Source organism: Musa acuminata, chromosome BXJ3-6 (assembly GCF_036884655.1).
Source record: "Musa acuminata AAA Group cultivar baxijiao chromosome BXJ3-6, Cavendish_Baxijiao_AAA, whole genome shotgun sequence".
NCBI lineage: Eukaryota > Viridiplantae > Streptophyta > Magnoliopsida > Zingiberales > Musaceae > Musa > Musa acuminata.
Window position 1 is genome coordinate 259,618 of NC_088354.1, and position 23,711 is coordinate 283,328.

Genomic DNA, 23,711 nt, shown 5'->3' on the forward strand with positions numbered 1-23,711 from the left:
TGATATTTTGATAAGTTCTACTATCCATTGTTTTTTAGATTTTGACCACAAATAATATACTGCATATAAAAAATATTTTCTAAAGGCTAAATTTTTACCAGACATTTGGATCTAATTAGAAGCTCAAATGCCAAAGAAAAATATTGCATGAGTGCATGATATTTTGTTAAAAATTTATAAAAATTAGAGAAAAATAGAAAATGGCATATTATGCATAAATTAAAAAAATATAAAATTTTTTAAATAGAAAGACACTAATATATGTCCACTCGATTCTCATTAAAAAATATCCTAAAACTTTTAGGATATTTTGTTAAGTCCTACTATGCAAGACACTATTTTTGGACTTTGACCACAAATAATGTATCATATATTAGTAAAATATTTTTGTGGTCAAATTTTTACCAAGTATTTAGGACCTGATTAGAAGGTCAAATGTCAAAAAACTTATATGAGTGCATGATATTTTTGTAAAAATTAAAAAAATATAAAATAGAAAATGACACAATGTGTAGGAGTTAAAAATTTATGATAAATATAAAAAAAAGCCTTTAAAATAAAAAAATACTGACATATGTCTATTTGGATCAAATTGAAATGTATATTATAAATTTCAAGATATTTTTTAAAGTCTTGCTATACAATGCACTTTTTTGGATTTTGGTCAAAAATAATACATCGTATATTAGGAAATATTTTCTGATAGCCTATTTTTTATTAAGTGTTTTACATATATGTATGTAGAAGGTCAAATGCTAAAAAACATTATATGTGTGCATGATATTTTACTAAAAAAAAAAAAAAGCCAATGTGATTTTACCCATTTTAGTTTTTCAAATATTCATGAAATATAAAAAAAAGCCAATGTTCTTTTGTGGAAGATGATGAGTATTCTCACTATGATCTTTTTATTAGTCAAGTATGATATCTGAATGGTATACAAGTTATTTATTTTTAATATTTATTTGATATATATTATGTAACTCAAGTAATATTTTACATTAGTTAAGAGTTTCGAGATAACGTTAAATTTTAAAAAGTTTTAAAAGACTATATCATTCGAGAAAATTTTGAGATTAAATATGTTACAAAATAAGTATCACAATGTGTACATGAAAATAAAACACTTAGAAAGATATAAAGTAATTTTTAGGATGGAAGTGAATACCAACCTTAGTTGATGCCCTATAGAAGATAATAATATAATCTCAGTTGGTTTTAAGGTTTGATTCAAGTTTACGAACAAATATGTCACAAAAATTACTATAGCACATATTAAATGAAAATAAATATTTTAAAATCGTAAACCATATTAATACATGAGAAAGTGGCAAAAAGTGAGAGTCGGTGGATTTCATAGCCATCGGATATAATTATCTTTCCATTTGATCTCTCTGCTTTTAGAGAGCAAAAAGGAGGAGGAAGAAGCCATTGTCAGGCATAGAAAAAGCCTCCACAGCATCTCCTCCTCTTAGCTAATGAAAGCTACAACCACCACTACACCTCTTATTGATACCACTAATAGCAATTCCACTACAAATAAACCGAGGAGGAAACAAGAAAACAAAACAAAAAGAAATTGAAAAAACAGAAACAGCGCATCGGGTAGCTGTTTTCTTATTTATCTGTTGCTGGGACGGAAAACGTTTTGGCTTCTCCCACCAAGCATTTAGAGGTGACCGATAAAGGGGGGAGGGAGGGGCAGGGGAAGCGTGGCGACCGACTCGACTGCGGAGTTAAATCCACCCCGCGGAGCACCAGATCTCGCGCTGCAAGTCGTCGCCCGTGCGTCTTGGGGAAGAAGAAAGCCTTCGTCGTCCCCGGGAGCGGGTATAAATACCCCCACGAGGCCACGACTCTCCCCAATCCCCTAATCCCCAGAAACCCCGACCCCGGTGAGAGAGAGAGAGGGAGAGAGGCGATGCATCTCTACAACGCGTGGCTGCCGCCGGTGGTGGCGGAAGAGACGAGGCGGGAGGAGGAGTCCTTCGCGGCCGTGGTTAGATCGGTGAAGGACTTGTGGCGGCGGGATGATCCCGACTCCGTCTACTCCACCCTCAAATGGATCTCCGTTATCAACATGTGAGACCTTCTCTACCTCTCTTCCACTATTACAAGTCTCCTGGGGCTTGAATTGTTAGGGGTTTGGTCCTTTGCATGGCTCGATCGACTTGCAACTTCGACATGGAGTTTGATGAATCGATTTTTTTGAGTTGTCTTGGTTCTTGTGGTACTGAAAGATTTCATTGTCTCCCCACTTCTCCTTTAAGCCTTTTTGTTTCTGGTAGTGTCTTCTAGGAGTTTTGGTGGGGTGAAAAATGGTGAGTTTTGTTGATTGTCTCCACATGATTGTTTCGTTTGGGTCTGCTGTGTTGCGTTGCTCTGTTTCTTCTTGTTATCTACGTTCTTATAACTCGGAATTGTCGTTAACTTTGATGGCATGGTTCACTGTCTTAGTTTTGTGAAAGCAAAGAGTGAAGTGTCTCCGGCAGACGTGAGGGAGCTTGTGGAGTTTGGTTTGGATTTGTTTCACTCCTCACAGAACAAACTACATGTCCAGGTGATGATGCTGATGATGCTATTGAAATGTATGACTTTGTATGTGAACCATGGTTTTGTATCTTCAGTTTCAGTGGTGATTGTTACTGTTTCATGATCTTGATTTTTTTTTTCTTCTTTGCTTCTCTTGAGTAGGTTAGATGGGGAAGCGTGTTAGTCAAGCTTTTGATGAAACATGGGAAGAAGCTAGGATTAACTATTGAATGGAGACCCTTCTATGACTGTCTGACACGGACACATTTTAAAAGGTATTTTGTTGGCAGTTTCAACAACAATGGTTTATACTGATAAATTTGATGTTGGGCAGTTCAAGAATATCTTCTTTAAATTATTGGCGGTACCAGGTGTGATCTACCACCTATATGAATTATTTCCTGGCAGCAATACTTCCATATGAATTTGAATCGAAGATCTTATTCAAAAGGAAGAGTATAACAAATTACTAGCCTATAGCACAGTTTATACATGTGAAAACCTTTTTAGATTCATTCATGCTTGTAGCTTTACACGGTCACACAGCTGTTTTGCAACCATTTTCAACTTTGTAATGCTCAATGAGAATATAAGTTTCTCTTGTTTTTGTCAGTGGCAAATTAATTCAACTGACAATGAGCTTAAAATTCTTTAGCTTTGTATGACAGACTCATGCTAATGCATATTCATCCTTTGAAAGTTTTTCAGCTGCGCAGTATTTACTGTCTAGACCATATATTGATTGTTTGCATGAGAAACTTTGAAGGTTGGATTTTTTTTTTTTTCAATTGTTGTGCTGAGCAGAAATACTGGCCCTGAAGGATGGAGGTTGAGACAACGACATTTTGAGACCGTGACATCGCTTACTCGATCCTGTCGGAAGTTCTTTCCTGCAGGTGCTGCTGCTGAAATTTGGTTGGAATTCAGGTAGCTACTTCTTTCATCAACTTCCAACATGAAATTCATTTCATACACATCCTGACAGTTAGGAAATTATGAAAGTCAATTGATGCTTTAAAGTTGGCATTACCATAGTATATTCAGATAATTTAGGTCATTTATGGTACTGTTGGTAGATAGTGAAGAAGCAAACAAAAGGTTGGTTAACCAGTGTAATAGATTAGTCATCAACTGGAGATATCAAAGTTGACTCTAGCTGGTCTATTTTTTGAATCTTGTCGCGTTTCGAGTTGGGAATTTGTCCAGGAAGTCTGAGCTGTTAGATGACTTGCTTGGAGGCGAGTCCTTCCGGGTTCAAGATGGTTTGGGTGTTGGATCCCTACCTGAATGAGTATTGCAACCGCCACATGTAGAGGTCATCTTTTATAGTGTTCATTCTGTAACCACCATCTGTTATGGAGTTAGTAAGTGTATTAACGAAGAAAATATTCTTTTTAGATATCATGCTGACATGGCATACCCGTTTAGCACATTAGCATTTCCTGGTTGGATGGGTTCCATGTGTTGAGTCTTGACTGATCACAAATAGCTGCCATATTAGCATCTAGATTTGCCAGTTGATGTTTTCAAGAGTATTCACTTCAATTATGTGATTCCTCTAAACGGTTATTTGATGTTTCAGAAGCATGCCTTGTTCAAACTGATTGTGGGAGCACCATCCTTTTGTGGTCTTGACTAGCCCTTCAAATTTATATCCTACTGATTGTTAAGACTTTTCTTTTTCTTTTTCCAGTCACGCCAATAAACAACTCATTCTGCACGAGAGAACATTAAGATTGACGATACCTTAGATCTACCACTACATGTTGGAACTGTACTTACTAATATATTTTTCTAACCGAGTTTTTATATTCAAAATTGTTCTGTTTTCCTTGTTATGCTTTCATTTCATAATAAGTAAAATTTTCTCAGTTTGTCCAAATTATATACAGTTGGGTTTTTTGTCCACTCCTTTAAGCACAGAAATCATAATTTTGCATTACATATTGTTAACTATTCTTTCTTGGCAAATTTTCTTTTCTTTTTTTATTATTCTATATGTCTGTTATTGTAATCTGGAGATCCCAATGCAAATTTTCAGCAAAAAACTTCCAAGCCGTGTAAGATTTGAATTTATGATCCCAAGTGAAATGTTATTCTTGTGATCGTGTTATGACATCTGAAGTCTAAATTAGAGGACTGAGTGAAGGTTCATGGCAAATAATTCTTTTGATTTAGTCAATTATATTTCAATCACAATGAAAATGTACTGGTATTGCTTCTTATAATTCAGTAGAGTTGATTCTTTTGAGGTTACATTTTTCCTTCTCTTGTCATGATTTTATACTGAGCCCTTTTTTCCAAATTTTGTACCCAATCTTACCATCATGAGTTTGAAATGGAAGATTATGTAGTTTTAAGCAATTTTTGGACCATGATTTTGTATGTAGAAGACATTAGTGCTTCTTGTAGATGTTATAGTTGAAGTTTGGAAAAGCGTATAAATCAAGGATTGCAGTTTTGGGTACCGGGTCTGTGCCAATCTAAGGAGGAGCCGGTGGAGGAGAAGATGAGGATGAGGTGGTGGGGAAGTGCCAGAAATTAGGCAAGCCGATGGAGGTAGGCCGTAGTTGGATGGTGGCGGTTAGGTGACGGAACGCGAAGGGAGAGGACACTGTAGGTGGCTGTGGGGATGGGGCCACTCACGAGCCTTAAGAGCCATGCTGCTGCTTTTAATAGGAAAAAACAAACGAGCAGCTGCCTCTTAAGCGGAGAAAAAAGCAAATAAACATGACCAACCCAAAAGGGGTAGTCTATATCCCGGTTCACACTCGAATTAATAAATACCATTCTGTACTAAACATACTGGGTGAAATCAAGCTTCCTAGTTTAAACAAATATGAATTAACTGGAGTGTCTCGACATATTTGTTAAACTTGGCATTTTGAGAGGCAAAGAGAGACAAATAATTAGTTTCACTAATGCTATTTCTATTAGAATATCCTAAATAAATGGATATTGTCATTCCACTTTTCTCATATTGCAGACTGACTTAGTTAATTATTATGCAGGGCTTTAATGGAAAACCCATGGCATAACTCAGCCTTTGAGGGTTCAGGATTTGTGCAACTCTTTCTTCCTGTTAACTCCGAGAATCAGAATTACTTTACAAGGTATAATGGAAGATGGGTATTACCAAAACTGAAACTTCTTCTCTTTTACGTGTTCATACCATTTGATGATCTTGCAGTTGTTGGATCAAGGAGTGCCTTGATCTTTGGGAGACACTACCGAATTGCCAATTTTGGGATATTCAGTGGACTTCTTTTCTTGCACGTTGTATAAAGAGTTGCAAGGCTATTGACTGGGAACAGTTCTTGCCTGCACTCTTTTCTCGATACTTGAACATGTTTGAGGTATATGATACTCTTCTGAGTAAAATGCAATAGTTTATGTTAAACTGATCAAAAAGTTTATAATGTCCTTTTTTTTAATCTTTTATCTAAAAGAAAGTTTCTGAGATAAAAAGAGCAATGTAGTGGTTTAGCTTTGTCTCCTGTATTAACCTTTTGTTTTAAGTATAAATGAGATGACAAATTTGTTGCCTTTTTTAATTATTATTATTTTTGCATATCATCAAAGACATTTAATAGATCATCACCATGCATATATTAGTCCAACATACTGAAAGCTAAACCCTACATCATTGGTGCAACAGCATCAAGAAAGCAACTCCAATCCAAAGTAGTTGAATTCGTTGATCATCACCATGCATAAATAAGTAGTACGGGATACTGAAAGCTAAACCCTACATGCTTAATACGACATCATCAAGAAGTGCTCCAAGTGCTTCACTCCTGAAACCCTCATCTCCCTACTTGGAAGAGTTGGGTCCTCTCTTCTTCCTGAATCCAACAACTGCGGTGATGAACCGGCGGTTATACTGCATCTGCTTGTGGGCCCTGCTCCTTGGCTTCTTCTTCTTGTCCTGCTCTGCCACTTTGGGGGTCTGTTCCATCACCTTCCGAGCATGAGCGAGAGATCTGTGCACCTTCCCCATGGCAGATGTGATTCAGCTCCTTCTTGGGCTCGCAGCGAGGCATGGAGGGAGGAGCGGCCACAATGACAGCCTTTTTTTATTATTAGCACTTAGGATAAATTGAGATATATTCTTATTATCTAGAAGCTACATCTATCTGTGTCTGGTGTTTATGGCATCTTTATCTGAGTTATAATTAGTTATGTAGTCTTCATATTAGTTACATCTTGAATATTCCCTCGATAATTATATATTTTAGTTTATGCATTTCAGATGTTAGTCATAAAGAGTAATGTTTTGTGATTATATGAAACTTATGATAAGCCTTCATTCCTCATTATTTTTTTTATTTGCAATCTGTTTTTTTCTTTTGATTCCCTTTTTTTTTAATTTTATGGTGCTGTTGGAGTTTCATATGCTTTTCACTAATTTGTAATAAATATTCTTTTTCATATAAGTAATCTAAAGCATATGCTGATTTATCTATTTATATGCTGACCAAAAAACATTTGTTACTTAATGGTTATAAATTCTGAAATGATAGTTGTGGTCTGTTATATACATGGTTTATTTAGGTTCCTGTATCAAGTGGAAGTGGATCATATCCTTTCGCCCTGGAAGTTCCTAGAAATATGAAGTTCTTGTTTTCCAGTAAGAGTGGCACTCCTGCTAAGGCTATTGCAAAGTCAATCGTAAGCAATTTTGTTCTGTTTTTATATATCAAGAGCATTCTGGGCATATTGTTATGCTTTTCAGGAGTCTTTTTATATTATGTTGATTTAAATCCTATGGTATTATTGTTGCAGGTTTATCTCTTGAAGCCAGGTAGCTCAGCGCAAGAGTACTTTGAGAGTCTGGCAAATCTACTGGAACAGTATTATTTTCTGACCTCTTATCTCACTCTGTGGTTTAGTTGCATTCCTTATCATGTAATTACCATTTAGCATTCTGTTGCTGATGAAACATTTGGTTTTCTAGATATTATCATCCCTCAAATGGTGGTCGCTGGACTTACTCTCTGGAACGTTTTCTTCGGTACTTAGTAATTAACTTCCAGAAGCGACTTCAGCATGAGCAGCTGTAAGATGTCCATTAAGATGATGCAAATTCCAATCCCTATTGCTTTGCTGAAATATTTTTCTCAAATTATTTCTGTGCAGCAACCCGGACCAAAACAAAGAAGCTGATATCTTCTTGGGAAAGACAGAAAGGGCCTTATTTGTTAAAGTGCTGTTGAAATTAATAGATCGTGGTCAGTACAGCAAAAATGAATCTCTTGCCGAAACAGTTGCTGTTGCAACTTCTGTTCTGTCATATGTGGAACCATCCTTGGTCCTTCCATTTGTTGCATCTAGGTTTCAGCTGGCATTGGAGACTGTGAGTATTTGATAATGTAGAACATTTTATTAGTTGGATTATCTAATCTGTGCATATGAGTAGGGCCACAGTCAATATAAGTTTTTATACAACTTATTTTATTATACTATTTATGATAGTTGGTTGTTCTTGCTTTATTCCTTTATGGAAAATAAGAACATGTAGGACAAACTTCTTTGTTGGTTCATAGAGATTAAGAAAGACTAAGTGGTTGTGGGCAAGTAATGTCGTATTGCGTACCGGATCTATATTGGTCTTTGGTCAGACTGGTACATACTAGTCAGTACCAGTGTATTGACACATGGTACACTGGTAAGCACTGGTGTTTCAAAGATAAAAAAGGAGAAGAGGAAGGCGGAGTGGAGGAAGAAAAAGAGGAGGAAGGAAAAGGAAGGAAGAAGAGGAGGTGGTGGTGGAAGAGGTGCAAGGAGGAGGAAGAGGAAGGAAGAAGATGAGATGGTGGAGAAAGAGAAGGAAGATGAAGGAAGAAGAAGAAACAGTGGAGGAGAAGGAAGAAGAAGAAAGAAGAGGAAGTAGAGGAGGATGAGGAAGAGGAGACGGAGAAGAAGAGGAGGAAGCCTACTTGGGAGGTAGGCAGTGATGAAAAGCAGCAGCGTCGGAGGGCAGTGCGAGGGTGTGATTCCATGCTCCTTGCCAAAAGATGACTGGACAGTCCGAAATGGGAGCGGTCTGCATACCAGTCAACACCCAGACCGCTAAGTACCCCACTTTCGTACCTGTCTGGGTTAAATAGAGAACCCTGGTTGTGGGACATGTCACCCATATTTTAACCATATTCTCGTGTCTTCTCTGATATTTCTGTTGGTTTTAAACACAATAGGACTTAAGATTTTGTGTGTTCTCTTCCACTAAAAGTCGGTAATTCACTGGGATAAAAAGTTCTTTCCTTTTTGCTGGGTAGTTGACAGCCACCCACCAGTTGAAATCTGCTGTCACATCAGTGGCATTTGCTGGTCGTGCAATTTTTCTTGCCTCAACTTCTGCTCCTCAAGCTGATGATCACAACAATTCTGATGCTTTGGTGGATCTAATAATAATCTCTCTCTCCAATGCATTACTTGGTATGGATGCTAATGATCCTCCGAAGACCTTGGCAACTATGCAGTTGATTGGTTCCATATTTTCCAATGTAGGTACTTTTGTTTATTCCTGTACATGCTCATGTATTAATAATTGTTTACTCATAAAGTTTCATGTAATTTTAGTTAGCTGTGGTTGGCGACAATGATGATGGGTCTTCATTCCTGCAAAGCATCAACTTTTCAGAATGGCTAGATGAGTTCTTTTGTCGCTTATTTTCTCTACTTCAACATTTGGAACAAACTAGTATCACGTGAGGAGTTATATTAGTTTTTATGCATTCTTGGTGTTTGTTGTTATCTGCTGTTGGTTCACTCATCCATAGCTGATTCCTGCAGAAATGAGGTTCCTCAAGCTTCAATTTCATCAGGAACGTTTCTTGTAGAGGACAGTCCATACTATTTTTGTATGCTCGAAATCTTGCTTGGGAAATTGTCCAAACCTTTGTTTGATCAGGTTTTTAATTTTTGGTCCAGAAACCACTTTCATATGACTAGTTTGCCTGTTTTCTTCTGTTCATTTTATATGTACTTTCTTTAATATTTTCAGTCTTTGAGAAAAATATCCAAGTTTGTCAACTCAAATATTCTTCCTGGAGCTACCACCGAAGTTGGCCTTCTTTGTTGTGCTTGTGTTTTGTCAAACCCAGAAGAGGCAGCAGTCCACCTTATTAAGCCAATCTTAACGACCATATTATCCTCTTTTGAAGGAACCCCAATTTCAGGTTTTGGTGGTGGAAGACGTTTTGATGCATCAGTTTCTACGAAGGTTTGTTTGCACCATATAACTATGTAAATGTTTGTGGTGTCATATATTATGTCTTGAATTTTGTGTAGATGCAGGCTGCACTTTCACCAGCTCTTGAAACAGCATTAGAATACCATCTGAAAGTTCTTGCAATAGCCATAAGTTATGGGGGATCAGAGCTGTTGCAGTTCAGGGATAAACTAAAGGAAGCAATCGGATCTGCATTTCAGGCCCCTTCTTGGAAGGTGTTTACAATTTTTCCTAATAATCATTATCAATTAACTTCATGTAGTTTCAACTTTAGGTTAGTTATGTGTCTTTTCTTGAGCAAGGGTAACACTAGTTTGGTCATGAAATGACAGGTCAATGGAGCTGGCAATCATGTGCTTCGCTCTCTTCTTGGAAGCCTCATTCTCTATTACCCCATTGACCAGTTTAAGTAGGCAGATAGTTATCTGCTTCAAATTTCATCTTTGTGTAGTATGTATTTATACTATTGGCATTGACATTTTCTAACTGTTGACTGTTTCTGGCTGTATAGGTCTTTTTGTAGTGAGCCTGGTTCTTCTTTAATGGAAGAATGGCTTTGCAGCAAAATTAATGAGAATGAAATGAATGAAAAAGCCAGTTTGTTTCCTCGATGGCATGTTCCTACTCAGAATGAACTTTCTTTTGCAAGTGAGCTCTTAGTTGTTCATTTCCAATCAGCTCTGGATGTCCTTCTCAGTATTTGTCAGACTGAAATGCACACTGAGGCAGGTAAGATAATGTATGATCTTTTTTAACCACTAAATGAAGAGGTATATTTGAAAGAGCAATCTATACATATCAATAGGTGGTAGACACATGCAAACTTAATTTAAACATTGCATTGTATACCATAATCTGTGTACTGAAATTTAAGCCCTTAGTACTTAAGGTCCATTCTTTGATCCTGCGTTACAATATCTAACTAAATTCTGTCTCCAAACAGAGATTTTCATTATATCCTATGCTTTTGAGGGTTAGAATTTTGTTTTAATGCTGCCTGCTACAATAGTTTCATATTTTGTGATTTTACTAAAATATCTAAGGTTTTACTTTCTCATATATTGAACCTAAATCTGAAACTTATCTCTTAGACCAACTAATTGCATATTATGATACTAATTAAGAGAAGTATTTTGCACAGGCGATGAGAAGGAACACTTGAAAGTGACTTTATTGCGCATATACTCATCACTACAAGGGGTAATGTCATGCTTGCCTGATATGCGACCTTCCTACAAAAATAAAGGAACTAAGGACACTGATTTTAATTATTCTGTTATTGCGGGAGCTGTTGGGTCATGTATTGGTAGTGCAGAAATGAGGGAGAGGGCTGCTCAGCAGATACATGTAGCTTGCAAGTATGTTTTTGATTATTAAATATTGATATCTTACAAAGGTTATTTTGTCGAGCTGAATCTCATTTACCACCGTAAATTGACAGATATTTACTGAAAGAAAGATCAGATGATAGCATACTTCTTATACTTATTATTCGTGTCATGGATGCTTTAGGGAATTTTGGTATGTGCTTTATGCTAAAATTCAATCTGGTAATTTCTCTAGAAGTAATGATCTGTTGGCCTCTAAAACCAGTGGTCTATAACCTTCCCCCCCTTTTTCATACTAACATAGGAAGCTTGGAATATGAAGAATGGTCGAGTCACATACAGGCTTGGAAATTGGAGTCTGCTGCGATAATTGAGCCTCCATGTAATTTTATTATTTCTTCTCATGCTAAGGGAAAAAGAAGGTGAGCCTTTTGTAGCTGTATTGGTGCTTTTGATTGTTATGGAATATCAAACTAAAAATTGCTGAGTTGCTACTGGCCTACTATATTTTTTTGTAGGCCAAGATGGGCACTTGTTGACAAGGCATACATGCATAACACATGGAGATCCTCACAATCATCATATCATAGGTTTCGCACAGATAGCAATATATCTCCACCTGAGCACTTGGTTCTTCTAATGGAGGATCTTCTGGATCTCTCTTTGCACAACTATGAAACAGTTCGCTCGTAAGTTTTCAGCATATAGTTTCTTTGCTGTTGTAATTTGATCCAATCTTCTTATCCTCTATGCACAACTTTGAAACAGTTTACTCGTAACTTTCTTTGCTCCTATAATTTGATCCAATCTTCTTATCCTCTATGGACGACTATGAAACAGTTTGCTTGTAAGTTTCTAGCATATAGTTTCTCTTCTCTTTTATGTGAACCTGACTTTTCTAATCGTTTTCTTATTGGATATTATTCTTTCTCCAGATCCTTTTCTTATTGGATATTATTTTTTCTCCAGAAAATATAGAAAAGTACATGTTTTGTGTGAATCTGTTTACTTTAATATGTTTATGGTAAGCATTTTGCAGGATAACTTTTCATATCTGGGTGAAGTATTTAAAAATTTAATGTTAACTAATAATGTTCATGGGTTTCCTTTATTTGGTTGATCTCCCCACTGACTTTGGTATCTGTCAATATCTGTTCATGTACAATAATGAAACCTGTGGAGAGGGACATTTGGAAAGAATAGGTAAGAAGTAGTGTTCTGGGTACTTTTATGTTGGAGTAGGGTATGGTTTTGGTGCTCTTGTTTGTTCGAGCTTGTGTCAGTGAGTTTGACAGTTTGAGATTGACAGACTTCCATTAATAACAACTTACTCTTGTTTAGCAAGTTGGGGACCTCAATTTGTTCACCTTTAAACTTGCCACCCCTTTGGTAAGATAAGGCAACTTTGTAACATTGATGACCTCAGCTGTTTCCTGGTCAACCTTTCATATTCCGTTTTATATTCACTAGAGTTGCTAAAAGTGATCACTGGCATATGTCCTTTGTATCTTTCTTATTGGACTGACAGTTCTACTGATGCAAATGAGCAGTGTCACTGACGCTTTCTTTGTCCTTCTAACCTTTAGACTTGCTGGAAGATCTCTTTCAAAGATGCTGAAGCGATGGCCATCATTGATTTCCAAGTGTGTTCTCACCATGAGTTCAAACTTGCAGGATCCAAAAGCACCAGAACATGTAGTACTAGGTTCTTGTGCAGTTCTTGCAACACAAACGATCCTCCGACATCTGTCAATGGTAGCCAATTCTGGATAATATGTTATTTCAATTTTATCCTAAATACATTGTTGTAACAACATATGCACCTTTTCTGTGCCATTCTATATGTAGGATGCAGTCTCATTCTCAGCATTTATCATTGGTCTTCTAGCTAGGTAATCTTCTACTTCTATCTCCAAAGAAACTTCTATTTTTTGTTTCATACCCTGTCAGTTTGCTATTACATTTGCTGCTGTCCAAATCTGCAATCTCATTTCTGCCACATGTTCTTATGAAGTTCCCATCATGAATCACTGAAAGTTCAGAAAGCTATAACTGAGGTATAGTTCTTTGGTCAATGATCAGCAATCTCATATATTGTTTTGCCTTTAAACCCATAATATGGTATTGCATTTTTGCCTTCTTGCAGCTGTTTGTTAAATACAACATCCACTTCTCTGGAATATCAAGGAGCTTTTTCAAGTCTTCAGGTACGAACCCAGAGGGGCCAGAATTTACTGAGTTGATTTCACAGATCAGTTCCTTAGGCTTTGACAATACAAGCCTGCATTGGAGGTAATGATAGAATATATTTACTGCATGAGACTGTTTAAATGTGCTCAGTTGTTGCGTGTGTTATTGTTTCTGTACACTTATGTTGTATGCCATGTTTGTCTTTCGTACTCATATGTGGTATAAATGATTAAAATCTCTGTCCGGTGCTCAGCGGACTGGTATAGAACTGCCCAACATAATACATGTTGGTAGGTGTTGATACTGGCTAGGCTGCTACTAGCAGAGTAGATGAGGGAAGGAGAAGATTAAAAGATGTATGCTTTAGGGCTTGACAAAATAGAGTGTGGAAGTTGGGGGAATAGACGAGGGAGTTGATGGAGGTGGTGGCATGATGGGATTAGTTTTTGTAGTTCTTGCTGCTCATCTAGTGGAGTGGAGAAGGAAGAGAAGAGAGAGCCAGATAGGAGAGAGGACAATTGATTATGGTTCTCAGCAAGAAAAGTCGATTCATTTCGACCGGGCCATACAAAACAGGTGGGCATGAATTGGTACGCAACCTGTCCTCAATTTGCATGGTTTGGTCCAGCCACATAAAAAGAAAACACCTCTATACCCTAATCACGTCTCCTCGCACTCACGCAGGACCTATTGTGAGATGCTCCACCATGCACCATTGCAGTGCACCGTCGTCACCTACCGGGCACTTCTTCTTCTCCGCTTCCTCCTTCCTCCACTTCCTCCCTGCTGCCACTACTTCCTTCCTCTTCCTTTTCAATCCTCCTTCCACCATCATCTATTCCTTCCTTGTTTTTCCTTCTTCATCTCCCTCTTTGAGTCACTGCTTTCAATCAGAACGTACTGGTCTGGTCAGGGCCCTATACAGATCCAATACCCGAGATGACATTCCTTGGTTCTCAAGATCTAAAAAGCAGAAAAGAGAGAGAAACCTTAGTATTGGTATTGCATGGCAAGAATATAATAAAAAAAGGGACTTACCGGTACAACTTGATTCCTGTTAATTCACTGATGGGTTAGCTCTGGTAAGTTCGATGTAGTGAACTTACTGGATGGTAAGCTTGGTTTCAGTCCCAAATAGGTAAAAATTGTGTGGTCCGTCTACTGGTTGGCCATTGGACTGGTAAATGCCAGTAGGTGCCGACTGGTTGATTTGAATAACTTGCATATATTTTTTGGTCATCTTCCATTTTACATGAATGTTTGCTTTTATATTTTATTTTTATTACTAATTTGCATGCAATTATTTTTGTTTTCAGGTATAATTTGATGGCTAACAGAGTACTTCTTTTGTTAACTTTGTCTTCTAGAAGTGACTCACATTTATCTTCCAAAATTTTGGGACAAACTGCAGGTTAGTTGATTGGAAGTTTTGTTTGGATACTGGGGAATATGTAGCATATGGTCCCCTAAAATATATCCGTTTGTTAGTCAAATGTATGCCTGATATATCTTAGATCTATGTTCTGCTTTAAAATAAATCTTATCTGATGACAGGACATTTTTTAAGAAATTTGAAAAGTCAACTTCCTCAGTCAAGGATACTCGCAATTTCTGCTTTAAACACTTTATTACAAGGGACACCTCACAAAATCTCAAGTCAAGAGCAGCAACAGTCTGAGTATCCAAAAGAAAATAACAACCTCTCTACTGAAGGAATCTTGAATGAAATACTAATGGAGGATGGATTTTTCAGTGAAACGCTTAATAGCCTTTCTCATGTCCATATAATTGCTGATGAGACTTCTGTTACCAGAGGAAACCAAGGAGAATCATCCTTTCAGAGCCTGGCAGATAAAGCCATCACCTTTTTCTATTTTGATTTCTTAGCTTCATGGCCACGAACTCCCAGTTGGATATCCTTTTATGGAGGTGATACCTTCTATTCCAACTTCGCAAGAATTTTTAAGCGGCTGATACAGGAATGTGGATCACCAGTTTTAAAGGCTCTTCAGAACACCTTGGATGAATTTTCTAGTGCAAAAGAGAGATCGAAACAGTGTGTAGCTGCCGAAGTGATGGCTGGTATCCTTCATTCTGATGTTGGTGTCCTTTCAGAGGCCTGGGATGAGTGGATGATGAATCAACTTCAGAAAATTATGGTGGCATCATCTGTAGAAACAATACCTGATTGGGCAGCTTGTATTCGGTATGCAGTTACAGGGAAAGGGAAGTATGGCACAAGAATCCCTCTTCTGAGACAGCGAATATTAGACTGCTTGATAGTACCCTTACCTCAAACAATGGCCACTAACATTGTGTCAAAGAGGTATGCATTCCTCTCAGTTGCACTGGCTGAAATATCTCCACCTAGGATGCCCATTGCTGAGGTTCATTATCATCATCAACTTCTGGAAGAGTTATTGGATAACATGAGCCATTCGTCTGCCCAGGTATGATTTTGGCACCTTTAATCAAGTTAAAAGACTTGTATGCACCTTTGATTGAATAAAATATTTTAGCAGCATTGTATGGCAATTTATTTTTTCTCTTTCTAGCAACATTAGATGTCATGTTGCTAACATTTGCATTTTGTTGGCGACCGACAGAGTCGCACATGAGCTCCTTGCTGATCAGTATAAGCTTTGTGTCTTGGTACACACTTGGCACTGTCACATTTTGTTGGAAGCACACCATCCCATGGACACACTATTGTGTGCTTTCGGGGTACCTTGGTTTGGCGGGTACAAACTATCCTCTAATGAATCGAAAAGTAACTATTAACTAAACCTCTTTCCTCTTAGAAAAGTTTAAAATCAAAGTTTAAATTATTCACACTTTTTTTATCTCTGTCATCTCAGCATTGCAGTAACAGCTTCCATAATCTGGAAAGCCTCATGTTTTCCTAGTGGTTTTTGGAAGGATGAGCACTCCAGTATCATCTAGGCTCAGTAACTTGAAGAGTACTAGATGTTCACTCCATAGCGCGCTCATTTGTGTGCCTGGTCGTTATCCGAACATCTTATTGTGATCTTGGGCCTATCATGTTGATGGGTTGTTAATGAGACTTAGCTGGATATGATTTTTAAGATAAATTTAGAATATGGATTAAATCACTTCCAACGGAGTGCATTTTTGAGAGAGTACTTCAATGAGCAATATGGTTTCTCATGGGAATGGTATTTGCAATACAAGTTTACCAATAAGAAAATGGCTATTTAGTAATCATGCCACAGTAAATGCATGACAATACATTTTATCTGTTATTAGTGTACTTAGTACTTTAACATGATGAGGCCTTAATTATTTTTTGTGCTTGAACTTTCAAGTTTCACCAGACACTAATTGACTTTTAGCCTGTTATTAGTATTGCACAACTTTTATTAATATATCAATGTGAGGCAGGTGCGGGAAGCTATAGGAGTCACTCTCTCTGTGCTATGTTCAAATTTGCGGCTCAGTGCAGCTTCTGTGCATTCTTCACCAGAAAAGGTTGAGGAAGAAGGGGGTCTTATGGTTGGACTTCTGCAAAAGAAAGATTGGGCAAAGCTTCTAACAGAGGGAGTTTCTGAGTTGGCAATGAATATTCTGAGTAGAAATCACTCTGACAGCATGGAGATCACTGGAGAGTTAACTCATGAAAATGTCTCAGTTAACAAAGAAGTGAAGGCAGATATCAGAAGGATGGAGACGGTACCTAAATTCTTTTTTTTTTTTTTTTCTAAAATTGACACTATATGTCAAGGTCAGTCTTATTAATCCAACATATTTTTCTTGTGGTCTTTGCAGATGTTCCATTTTCTTATCTCATCTTTGAGATCTGGAAGATCCTCTTATTTGTTAGATATAATTGTTAGGCTCCTCCATCCTGTCATTTCATTACAGGTATGAAATAAGCTTTAAATGGCAAGATTCTGGTGCCATAAAGGATCCGTAACATCCAAGTTACTGTTTTGTGATGTTTTACTTCCTGATACCAAACACACTTGACACATAATGTTGAGTCTATTTTATATTTGCAGGAAACATCAAACAAAGATTTGTCAACACTGGCCAAGACAGCTTTTGAATTACTAAAATGGAGGGCATTACCACGGCCTTTCATGGAAAGTGCCGTTTCAGTGATTCTTTCTTCAGTAAATGATCCCAACTGGCGAACAAGATCTGCATGCCTTGCTTATCTTCGTGTCTTTATGTACAGGTCTGATATTGCTTTGTCTTGGTGTTCCTAACTGCCTTATTCTACATCCAATTTGATGTGTAGGTTTCAGTAGTTATATTTATTTATTTTATTGGGTCTATTTCATACTGTCTTCAACTGTAGATTGCTCTATGACTTTTATTTTTCAGATATGCTTCTGCTACTTAGTACATGTAGTCTCACTTTGCTAAACTTCTCTGCCTTTCTAGTTCTCTAAGTTGTGTAGCTTCCTTCTGTCAGAGTTGTACCTAGGTGTCCTAGGTAACTGCTCAGCTGGTTGTTTTTTATGCATAAGTTTGCAGGACCAGGGGCAGTTGGTTGCAATTAATAAACAACAAGATACATATTTTAGTTAAGAAAGAAATATATCTTCCAAGGTGAAAGTTATTGTTACAATTAGAAATGCGTGGTTTTATGAGGCAGTTATAAGGTGATGCATGATTTGTGAAATTTGAGTAGTTGGGTTATTTAGACATTACACATACAAAAAGTTAATAGAATAACAAATGTTTACTTGTGTCATGAATTAGTTATAGTTCCAATAGAAGAAAAAATCGAGGGAGAACTACTTAATATTGCATGAACATGTCTAAAAGGAGGCTAGATGATGTTAATTGATAGGATCACTAGTGTGAGAAGATACGAGACCTAAGAAAATTATCGCGCTGAATGGTTGGGACATTGCGACTTGTTGCTGTTGGTAAAAAAGGCATGGTTGGCTTGCCAGCATTTGCAGCAAAGATTATTTGATAGTTGGCTAATTGTATGTTTTACTTTTATTGAACCAATAATTTCAATCGTGTTTTGGTCCTCCAAAACATCATCATGAGGAATAGAGGGAAGGATATATAAATGAAATCAAATCAATTTGAAGGTTCTGACATTTTTTAAACTCTTCTGGACAGGCACACATTCACCCTTTCAGGAGTGGAGAAACAAGAAATATGGAAGTGCATTGAGAAGCTACTCGTGGACAACCAAGTTGAGGCAAGTCTAGCTCTGTTTCGGTATTTGACTGAATTTTTTTTTAATAATAAAAAATCTGTCAGGTGATTTGATCATTATGTTGTCTACACTTGATATCACATAACAAATATAGTACAAAGCAAAAGGCACCAAAGTTCTCTTTGAGTTCTTATGGTTTTAAATCATTTCTCTGACCAGCCAATATATTTCGAGAGATCTTAATCACTGAACTCATTAGCATATCATGCTGTCTCCTCCTAATTCATCCCTTTGTTTGTCATGCATCTTTGTTCTTTTTCATTCATAGTTATGAACCAGCACTTTCCTGTTGTTGATCTCTTCGTCTCTTTGGTTAGAATGATGAATTCCTGGCTGCTCATGTTCTTCTTGTTGGCTTTATCTTTGTAGGTTATCCACGGTGTTATCTAATTTCTCCCTAGAAAATTTGTCTTGCTAAAAGGTGTTCAAATTGGTTTTTTCACCCAGGATTTAGGTTCTTATCCCCTTTTTGTGTGGCATAAATTTATGAATCATAGGGAGGAACAGACTGTGGTTCTGTTTCTTGTTATGGTTGGATGGATTTTGGATTATGAATCTGATGCTAAGGGTTTATCTATTTATCATATGGATATGCCAACCTTGCCTTGTGGCATCACTTCTATCCATGTAGTGCTTGGTTTCATCCATCACTGTTTACAAGTAGTTCAGCTGGTGGTGTCAAGCTTTAGGGATTTGTGCCCATGATATCTGAGAGGACTGAAGAAAGTAGAGAATTCATCATGAGTGGATAACTAACCTAAAGCTTCTGTAGTTGTTCATGGATGGGCTCTGTTTGGGCACATCATCTTACAAGAATTATGCTGCATATTCTTAATAAAACAAAATACTATGCAACATGGTGTCAGGCAATGACAAATTTTGTGTAAAGGACTAATAATTTAATTGAAGGTTACATGATCATAACCAATTTCCATGTTGACAATGCAATATCATGGGGTTCATCAGGCTAGATTTAAAGAAAAGTTTAATTCTTTTATATTTTTGTTAACCAGTCTCTCTCTCTCTCTCTCTCTCTCTCTCTCTCTCTCTCTCTCTCTATATATATATATATATATATATATATATATATATATATATATATATATATATATATATATATATATATATATATATATTCTTCAGTTAACCTTCATCCCTTTTCCATTCAAGCAGGTTAGGGAGCACGCGGCAGGTGTCCTTGCTGGTTTAATGAAGGGCGGAGATGAAGATCTATCAAGGGCTTTTCGTGATAGATCCTGCACGGAAGCAAATTTGATGCTCAAGCAACGAAAGCAAAGGTCCAGCTTGTCACACATTTGTGTAAGAATACTCCTTTGGCTATTGAACACAGATTTAAATGGCTCATGGTTATATTGCAGGAATTCTCGTTCTAATCAATCTATAGCTTCTATACATGGTGCTGTCCTCGCATTGACTGCATCAGTATTGTCAGTTCCATATGATATGCCCAGGTATTTCTCTACTTGCCACAGCCTTATGGTTGACTCTTTCTGAATTGATGGAAAAATCAGAATCTTAAAAATAGCAAGTTCTTCGTATATCCAGTCTTTGCGGTCAAATTTTATTTGGTTTGATCTGCTTGGTATTTGTTAAAAGTAGGCAGTTAACTCTTTAGGGAACTACTCCAGCTAGTATTGTTGAAAAAAAGTTCATAAATGATTTCATGTTTTCCATCTTCCTCAAACCAAACTTTGAGTTATGCCAATGTAATTAATAGCACAAGAAACTTAAGAAGCAAGAATTTACATCCATGATGACCATATAGAGGTTATATTGTTGCACATGATATTCTAAATTTTTTAACGCCTATCCTGGGTAATCCTTAGACAGCTAAATAATCCTAAAGTTTGAACAAGTTGCTTGCTTCAGGTCTTTTCTCTTTAATTCCCTTCCCAGTGTCTTCTTCTATCCTTCACTGCATACTGTCTTCATTTGTTCTTTTCTTTTGTGGGACTTCATGTTACAAATGCTCAACAGTCTTTCATGGTCCTTGTAATGAAATTGCATTGGGTGAGATCAAGAGGTCACATCAGTTAGCTTTCTTGGCTGAATGAAATTGTAACTAGTATTATTCTTTTCATACAAAATTCATGTTACTGAGTTTTTCCTCCTTTTGAAGTAATGTGAAGCTAAATATAGATTTTGGGTTAAACATACATATCTAACTCCATTTTTCTACCCTCAGCTGGCTACCTGATCATGTAACGCTGCTCGCTCAATTCATCGGTGAACCTTCACCCATTAAATCCACTGTCACCAAAGCCGTTGCTGAGTTTCGGCGTACGCATGCAGATACTTGGAACATCCACAAGGATGCGTTCACCGAAGAACAACTGGAGGTAAGTCACCAGCTCTCTAGATCTGTTTTCTAGCACCCCTCCTTTCATTTGCACGCTTGCAAATTCTTTTCTTGATTTGATTACTTGCGGATGATGGCTTGCAGGTTCTTGCAGATACATCATCATCTTCTTCATACTTTGCCTAACATGTCAGTGGGCGAATCAAGCTGCAAATGGTTGGAAAAAGAAAGAAAATATTTATGTTTATTGTGTGTAATATCATTAAAGATCGGAGTTTCTGTTCTTTTGATGTCTTACAGACAAATATCCGCGTAGCTAGTGATCAATTCAATTGATTGGTATTTATAAAACCGGTAGATGAGTATATTTAAACTCTATTCAAGCTAATAACATCATATATTGTTGGCAGTAACATCAAAAGCTTTCATATGTCCTTTTAGTAAATAGATGTCAATGATTGTTAAATTGATGTTAATGCTTTATTGATATTGTTAGCTTGAAGAAGTGGTGGATAAGTAGGTGGTGGAAAGATTCTATAAGAAATTGTTAATAGATGATTTAAATATTTTTAATTTATTTGAATGATTATGAAATATATGTTAATTTAGTTCAAATAGTTGGAATATTATCGTTTATTGTTGTTGTGGTTATTGTCGGATTTACGATGATGTGGACCCCAAAATTTTAATATTTTTAAATAATAATATCTCATTATTTTTATAGGGCTATGGTTATGAAATATATATTTAATTTATTTCAAATAGTTGGAAGATTATTGTTTATTATTGTTGTGGTTATTGTTGGACTTATGTTGTGATTATTTTCCTATAAAAGATGGATAGGTGAGGTGGGTTAATTATGGTCGAGTGAGAATTTGTGGGCTAACTATAAATTGATTCACTTAGTTAGTTGTCTCGGTTCTCATATTTTAAAAAGTTGTATTGATATTCCTGTGATTATTAAAGTGAAACATTTAGGTTCATTTATTCTAATGATGTCACTTTTATCGACGAAAATATAAAAATAAATGATAAAATATAATTTTAACATTTAGTGGTGGATGATGGAGTCGTTGGCATCGGCGGTGGTGGATGATGACATCGTTGGCATCAATGTTGATGCAGTTGTCTAATCGCATTTGACGATGATAAAATCTGCTCTCATCGCAACACCACTCACCTCCAAGAGGAGCGTGCTATTGATCTCATTGTCGCTTTGCATTTGCATCAACCCTAACGCAGTTGTCAAGAGGCAATTGTGTTGACGTCGATGCATATGGTGGTGAAAGTTGTCACGGCGTCTACAATAAAGATGGTGGCCACCTCATCGTTGATCCATTAGGAGGATTCCCGCCTTGACCCATCCCCTTTTGCATCTACGTTAGCATTGACACGGATGTCGAGTAGTTGTTGCATTGGACATCATGCTTGAAGATAGCAGAGGACGTGGCTATCGACCTCCTCTACCTCCACCAGAGCAACCCACCTACCGTGCGTGCCAACCTCAAGACCTCCAACGTCTTACTTGGCCCAGACTTTGAGTCTTGCCTTGTCGATTATGCTCTTATCTCGTCTCTCCTCCTCCTTCCCTTGGCCTCACCCCATGACCTCATCGCCCCCTCCTCCACTACCTCATCCTCCCTCTTTTACTGCATGCCCAAGTCCCACCTTCCCAAGCCCTCCTTCACCCCTCTCTCCGATGTCTACAGCTTCGGTGTCCTCCTCCAAGAGCTCCTCACCAGGATGACCCCCTTCCAGGACTTGCTGGAGGAGCACGATAACGACATCCCCTAGTGGGTTTGCTCCATGCAAGAGGAGCAAAATGACTCCGGCAAGGACCTCGGGTCATCTGGGAATGAGGCATCCAAGGAGAAGCTAACGATGCCGCTAAACATCATGGTGGCGTGCGTGGTGGTCGAGGCAAAGATGCAATCGCCGATGCGAGAGGTGCTGCGGATGATTAGGGAAGCATGGGTGGTGGTGATGGTCTCGTCCAATAGCAGCGATCACTCGTTAGGGAGGTGGTCGGACACGGTGCAGAGCTTGCCGAGGGAGAATGGATCGGAGGGTGACGATTGCTCAGCATATGCGTTAGCATCGACGCAGATGCAAAAGGGAGAGGTCGAGGCTGGGATCCACCCGTCGGGTCAATAGTAAGGCGTTTGCCATCTTTGTCGTAGACGTCGTGGTGACCACCACCATCTGCATCGATGCAGATGTAGAGCAACGTGAGGTGGGTGACAATGAGGTCGGTGATGTGCTCCTCGTGGAGGCAGGTGATGTCGCGATGAGAGCGAACCTTATCATCATCAGAGGTAGCCAGGTAACTACATCAACATCGACGTTAATGGCACTGTCATCCGCCACCATTGACACCGTCAGCCATCAAACATTTAAATTACTTATTTATCATTTATTTTCATATTTTCAAGCAGATGTTATTAGGATAAATAAACCTAGATATTTCACTTTCATAATTATAGAAATGTCAATATAACTTCTTAAAGTATATAGATCATGAAGCTAGATGCAATTAACTACATGGGGTGGGGTAATATTGAACCAGTCTAAAATTCATTGTTCTCTCGACTCTTTTTCCGCTGTGCGATCGAGAATCATGTAATCCATATGAAGGGCCAGGATGAGATATCTCTGGCTACAAGAGGACGTTTCTGCTGCGTTACACGACAGCATCCGTCCGTGGCGGTGCTACAAATAACGTCGGATTGAGCCCTCCCCTCCCCTCCCCTCCCCTCGAGCAAAGCAAAGCAGACGGAATTGATTCCCACTTGTGCAGCAAGCAAGCAACAAACCCTGCTGAATTGCCATTAATTTGTAGTATAGGTTATCTTTGTCCACAACAAAATTGCCATGTATAGCAGCAGCAACACAATACTCGGCCTC

At 37.7% G+C, this 23,711-nt stretch overlaps 2 protein-coding genes across 4 annotated transcripts; one reads left to right on the forward strand and one right to left on the reverse strand.

Moving 5' to 3' along the window:
- Positions 1-1,668: 1,668 nt before the first annotated feature.
- LOC103971009 (proteasome activator subunit 4) lies at positions 1,669-21,220 on the forward strand. 3 transcript variants are annotated; one of them, XM_018820716.2, is made up of 35 exons: positions 1,669-2,082; positions 2,458-2,588; positions 2,695-2,807; positions 3,337-3,459; positions 5,544-5,645; positions 5,723-5,888; positions 7,087-7,203; positions 7,318-7,385; positions 7,490-7,591; positions 7,672-7,888; positions 8,811-9,038; positions 9,115-9,242; positions 9,328-9,445; positions 9,539-9,757; positions 9,826-9,981; positions 10,099-10,175; positions 10,278-10,495; positions 10,908-11,124; positions 11,208-11,287; positions 11,399-11,516; positions 11,613-11,783; positions 12,681-12,849; positions 12,943-12,986; positions 13,109-13,151; positions 13,241-13,386; positions 14,601-14,695; positions 14,839-15,734; positions 16,687-16,974; positions 17,071-17,166; positions 17,304-17,482; positions 18,388-18,469; positions 19,661-19,785; positions 19,867-19,959; positions 20,694-20,847; positions 20,952-21,220. In XM_018820716.2, exons 3-35 carry the CDS (start codon positions 2,728-2,730, stop codon positions 20,991-20,993), a joined length of 5,157 nt encoding a protein of 1,718 aa, XP_018676261.2. In that variant the 5' UTR covers positions 1,669-2,082; positions 2,458-2,588; positions 2,695-2,727; the 3' UTR covers positions 20,994-21,220. The 3 variants fall into 3 exon arrangements, with proteins under 3 accessions (XP_018676261.2, XP_009383202.2, XP_009383203.2); XM_009384927.3 differs by having other exon boundaries at positions 2,458-2,560; XM_009384928.3 differs by having other exon boundaries at positions 2,458-2,560; positions 9,832-9,981.
- On the reverse strand, positions 5,923-6,978 carry LOC135641660 (small ribosomal subunit protein eS30z/eS30y/eS30x-like). The gene has a single exon (XM_065157224.1). The coding sequence runs from the start codon at positions 6,530-6,532 to the stop codon at positions 6,347-6,349; it is 186 nt and encodes a 61-aa protein (XP_065013296.1). The 5' UTR covers positions 6,533-6,978; the 3' UTR covers positions 5,923-6,346.
- Positions 21,221-23,711: the final 2,491 nt, after the last annotated feature.

Bases quoted from the DNA above. Each gene is read 5' to 3' on its own strand.
- LOC103971009 (XM_009384927.3), top strand. From the start codon at position 1,922: ATGCATCTCTACAACGCGTGGCTGCCGCCGGTGGTGGCGGAAGAGACG. The intron at 10,176-10,277 runs GTAGGCAGATAG...CTGGCTGTATAG, and splicing joins TACCCCATTGACCAGTTTAA to GTCTTTTTGTAGTGAGCCTG. The intron at 14,696-14,838 runs GTTAGTTGATTG...ATCTGATGACAG, and splicing joins AATTTTGGGACAAACTGCAG to GACATTTTTTAAGAAATTTG.
- LOC135641660 (XM_065157224.1), bottom strand. From the start codon at position 6,532: ATGGGGAAGGTGCACAGATCTCTCGCTCATGCTCGGAAGGTGATGGAA.